This window comes from Anneissia japonica, unplaced genomic scaffold, assembly GCF_011630105.1.
Source record: "Anneissia japonica isolate Jap-2015-1 unplaced genomic scaffold, ASM1163010v1 scaffold21502_len10230_cov107, whole genome shotgun sequence".
Classification (NCBI taxonomy): domain Eukaryota; kingdom Metazoa; phylum Echinodermata; class Crinoidea; order Comatulida; family Comatulidae; genus Anneissia; species Anneissia japonica.
Genome location: NW_022712056.1, coordinates 1783 through 7388, shown reverse-complemented (window position 1 = coordinate 7388; position 5606 = coordinate 1783). Strand labels below are relative to the sequence as shown.

Sequence of the window (5606 nt, the reverse complement as noted above, 5' to 3'; positions counted from 1 at the left end):
GCCATCGTGCATTCATTTGATTTTAGTCGGATTCAAAATAATTTTTTAACATTTAAAAAAATCATAATGTGGTTTTTCTATTTCAATTTTTTATGATTAGGTCTACAGTATGTACTCCTGTCTCTTATACACATCTAGATGTGTATAAGAGACCAATTCAATACTTTGCATTAAGAGTGAACAGTCGATAACAGTGCTAATCTTGTTTTGAAACGTGGCCTTATATACAAACGATTGTCAGTTATCATTTTGTTTGCCCGTTATTTTAGGAATTACGCCTTCCCTTAGGCGAAGTGTTTTCAGATCCATAAATTGTAATAATGGAAGATTGCTTTCATACCCCGTGTCCTTGGAAAATCAAATGTGAATTTTCTTATAGGAACTGCGCTTTATAACCGCAAGGAAGAGGCGCATTATTATAAATGCCCGTACACAAGTACCAGTACCAGTGAGCAAAAAAAAAAATCTACTACATTGTCAAGACTTCTTCTGCGTCGCAATCGACTTTGACGCGTCTGAAAGTCATTTACATTGAACATTGCATCATTAGGCTTCGCTAGCCCATAATGTGGGTGACATAGAGGTGCGTCTCTTCGTTCTACTACAATTGGCTAAATTCTATGACACACCTCTCAACTCATCGATTTGATTGGTCAATGCTGATGAGATCGGCTAAATCTCCAAAAGCTGATCGGGAACAAACAAAACAAAACTATTTTGTGGTAATCATCTTGTCGCCTCTCCCTCAGTACGTTCTTTGGTTTTTCTCGACAAACTGATCGCAAACAGGTTAGTTCATAGCTTCATTATCTGGTAGATTTTAAGAATATAGCGTATCTATATCCTAGCATTAAACTCTGAAATTCTCAGGAAGAATATAAAATTAAAAATGGTTCAGCTAGAGCCTAGGCTAGGCCTAACCCACCGGCTTAACCTAGAGTTGTAGTAGAGCCTGGCCTAGACAAGACTAGGCCTAACCTATGCTAGGCTGGCTAGCCCGAAAAGGGAAGCCTCGATGCAGACCACGTAAGGAATTTACATCACAAGTATTTATTTGATACAAGCATGACTTTTCCTCACTTTCTTAATTACCTGTATTAAAATTTTGGATGACCTTGACGTCTAATTAATTTAATTATATTTTGCATTGAAAATCTTTACTTGTACATAATACTTTGAGCTCTCTTTTGACACCAATTATAACTACTTTCCACCATTTTTGTTAATTACCCTATTTGATATTTAAAATGACCTTGACCTCCTAATTAGTATTAATTTTTATATTTTTTGTTAAGAATGGTCATCTGCACATTGTAAGCTTTCGTTTGATACCAAACATGATGACATTGCATCATTTTTAAAAAAATAGCCCCTTTGACCTTTAAATGACCTTGACCCCTTATTAATCAATAATTTTTGGTGGAACTTTTTTTGTTTTTGGCTTGTAATAACATAAGTAACATGTTCCAGTGAAGGAAATTCTGCCTTTTAGGGGTGGACTGCGGAAGTCAAAAACTAAAGGCTTATTTGGCTATTGGCCCACAGTCTAGTAGTTGAAAGATAGCAAAACGGAAATAAAAAAAAAATACAGGCCTATGATAAACCGATTGACGAACTAATTATAATTATATATTGTAGGCATATTAAATTTTGCGTTTTCGCAACTCCTTTGGCGCTCCATATATTTGTTTGAAATTAACCGCGACCGAAATGAGGCGCGACCATAACGAAGCGCGACCGAAATGACCGGCTACCATACATATAGGCATGGGTAATTTGGTTAGGCCTAGCCGGTTAGCTAGAATTCGATCCAACTCGGCCACAAGTCAACTCGGCCACAGTCAACTCGGCCACAAGTCAACTCGGCCACAAATCCACTCGGCCACAAAAAGTTCAGCTGCAGTCAACTCGGCCACAAGTCAACTTGGCCACAATTATTATTATTGCTGTTATTATTGGTGTCATTGTTGTTTTTATTACCGTTAGTTTTAATATTAATTATTAGTCTTAGCATTAACATTATGTATTGTTTAAATTTTTGCTGATATTATTATTGTTACCATATAAATAATAAAAAAATTTCGATTTTTTTTTTTATTCATATTATTATTATATATTAGTCTTCGTATTATTATTTTATTAATAGTAATTTTAAAAATATTGTTATTGGTATTTTATTGGTATTTTTCTCATATTATTATTATTATTATTATTATTATTTTTGTTGTTGTTGTCACCTTTATTATCGAAGTAGGCCTAGTATTATAATTATCATAATTATTATTATTATTACTAATTAGTATTACTATTACAGTATCATAAAAATAAACGTTATCTTTAATTTATTATTGCTGTTATTATTGCTATTATCACCTTCAATGTTATCACTAATTAATATAATTAAAATAGATATTTAAATATTGTTATTATTACCATATTATTACTATTACAGTAGTATTGTTAAAATAAATATTACTATTACAGTAATATTGTTGTTATCACCTTTACTATCATTATTATGACTAATTAGTATCACTAAAGTAAATATTTGAAAAGGACCGACATGTCACTGGTGATTCACGTCATTGGATGCATCCTTGTCACTGACGGGTTTCAAACATAGCCCCCAATGGTCGAACAATGAAGGACTGAAGCCTGTCACTCAACAATACCAATTGTTTCTATTGTGGATAATTGATACTAGATGCTGCACCCCGCCTAATTTTAATCTAGGCCTAATTCTTGGGCATGGTTCTGAAGAAAATAGTATCGAAATGCACGCCATCGTGCATAATTCATTTGATTTTAGTCTGATTCAAAATAAATTTTTAACATTTAAAAAATCATAATGTGGTTTTTCTATTTCAATTTTTTATGATTAGGTCTACAGTATGTACTCATGTTTTATGTCAGTGTTTTAACGTGAATAAAATTAAACATTAATATATGTGTTTTTCTTAATTATTAAGATTGCTTAATTGTTAATGTTACAATTGTCAGATTTTATTCCATTTGTAAGTGGCGGGCTTTCTCTGTTGAATAAGAGTACAGTGTGAAGAAATGTATAATCGGATCTCACGACGATGAGACGATGATCAGAATTTTACTAAAATATACTGTGTACGGTACTTCATTTTAATCATATTGAAGAAAGAGGATGCAGAAACTGGAATATTTACGTTTCATTTTAATTATAAGTAACTTGTGGCCGAGTTGACTTGTGGCCGAGTTAACTTGTGGCCGAGTTGACTTGTGGCCGAGTTGACTGTAGCCGCACTTTTTGTGGCTGATTTGATTTGTGGCCGAGTTGACTTGTGGCTGAGTTGACTGTGGCCGAGTTGACTTGTGGCCGAGTTGACCTGCTTCTGTTAGCTAGGCCTGCGTGCCTAGTACTATATAAGTACTGTAGGCCTAGACTAGCTAGGAGGAGGTGCTGTTTACCCCCACCCATAAATTTGAACCCAGATTCCCCTGATTCATATTCTCATTCATCTTACTAGTGGGCTTCCCCCCACTGTGAAAAATGTTCCGCCGGCCTGGGTTATAATGTTAAGATTAGGCCCTATAAAAAATATTAGTTTATCACCCTATCTGGGCAGGAAAAGTGATGAGGGACTTTTTTTTAATTTTTTATTTTGGTAAAGCCAAATATCACCCTTGGGTTGTTTGCTGGTGCATTGATATTCAAAGTAAAACATGATTTAGATAATGCAAACAATATCTACTAACTATTTAATAAAATAAATGAAAAAAATAAATAGATAAAATTTAAAAAAAAAAAAAATTAAAAATTTTTTTTTCTAACAAATTTTTTATTTTTCAGTACTATAAAAGGCATGCGCGCGAGGGTGATAAACTAATAATGGTCTATTTCTGATTTTGGCAAAATCTATGCAGAAATTGGCCCTTATTTTCCGAAATGCGCAGACAGATTTCTAGGCCTAATTTTTTTGCACGGAGGATACTGTATATCCCACACACAGGCCTTATTTTACATCCTGGTCTGGCTAGACATGTGTATTAAAGGTCTTAACAGATGCAAATTCAAGATATTAAAGGGGTGCACAAAAGAGTAGGTTACAGAACTTGTACTGTATTTGAAACCAAACCTAAAATTTAGGCACATAGTACTAAGATTTAATTTTAATGTAAGTGCTGTCTTCATATATTTTAACAATGATATGCCCCTAATTATTATGATTGAGTTTTAACGAAGTAAAGTCACTCACTAAAATTTTTTCATAAAAAACTTGTGGTACCCTCCTAATTTTTTTTTCAATTCTATTTTTTAGGTGTAAGATAAAAAAACAGTAGTTGTTCTAAAGGTATTCTAAGTGATTGTACAACCATGGCAGATCTTCCGGTATACGATAAAGAAACCGAAAACTTCTCTCGGTTATGCTGCTTACTCATCTGTGAAGGTACAGATGCTATGAAGAACTTTTTCTTTAGTCATATATCTATACTACCAACAAACCTACATGATTTTTTGGCAAGTAACAAGGACAACCTTATTAAAAAAATGAAACCAGCTGTACTAACAAAGACCCAACAAAAGAAGTTATTTCCATCAAAGGGCAAAGTTGATATAAACAAACTTGACATTACACTGATATTCTTGTTAATAAAACATTTATGCAACTTCAGTTTTACTGAGTTACAGTGGCATGATATGCATGGTGATTCTGATCTAGCTAACATTGTCAGACTGAAGAACATTAGAAATGCCAAAGCACATGCTCACTGCTGTCGTATCAGTGAACCAGATTTCAGAAATGAATGGATTCGCTTGTCAAAAATCCTCCAAAAATTAGGTGTCGATAAGAAGGTAATTGACTTGTATGCAAAACAGGACATTAGCATCACTGATCAACATAAGTTCATTGAAGAACTCCGACATGATGGAAGGGAATTGAAAGACATGGTATGTAGTGTGTTCAAGGAGTTAGAGACAGTCAAGAAAGATGTCTCAACTGTCAGAGAGAACAATGAGTTGTTAATAAAAGAGATGAATTTCAAACATGACATTTTGTTGGATGGTCAAAAAAAGGTAAAGTGTTCATTAAAGACATTAACTGATCAACTAGATGTTTTGAATCAACCGAAATGTGCTGACAACCCAAAACACTATGGTGCACAAAATCAGTTATCACAATTTGAAACCTCTTCACCACCAAACTACAAAACCATTCCAAAGGGATCAGCTGCTACAAGTAAAGTACAGATGAGTAAACATAATATTAATGCATTACAAGCAGATCGACTAGATAAAGATGTACCAGAAGGAAGCAATATGCTATTAAAGAAGACATGTAATTTAAATTTGCATGCAATATCAACAAAGTTAGATCTACCTAATATCCCTGTGGTGCAGATGTGTATAAGAGACAGCCTTTACTATCATTATTATGACTAATTAGTATCACTAAAGTAAATATTTGAAAAGGACCGACATGTCACTGGTGATTCACGTCATTGGATGCATCCTTGTCACTGACGGGTTTCAAACATAGCCCCCAATGGTCGAACAATGAAGGACTGAAGCCTGTCACTCAACAATACCAATTGTTTCTATTGTGGATAATTGATACTAGATGCTGCACCCC

General features: G+C 33.9%; 1 protein-coding gene across 1 annotated transcript; it reads left to right on the top strand.

Annotated features, from left to right (window-relative positions):
- Window positions 1–623: 623 nt before the first annotated feature.
- Window positions 624–5368, top strand: LOC117107703 (the record flags this gene model as incomplete). The annotated part of the gene is made up of 2 exons (XM_033249437.1): window positions 624–789; window positions 4293–5368. A coding segment is annotated over exon 2 (1020 nt), but the record flags the coding sequence as incomplete, so codon positions are not given.
- Between the last annotated feature and the right edge of the window lie 238 nt (window positions 5369–5606).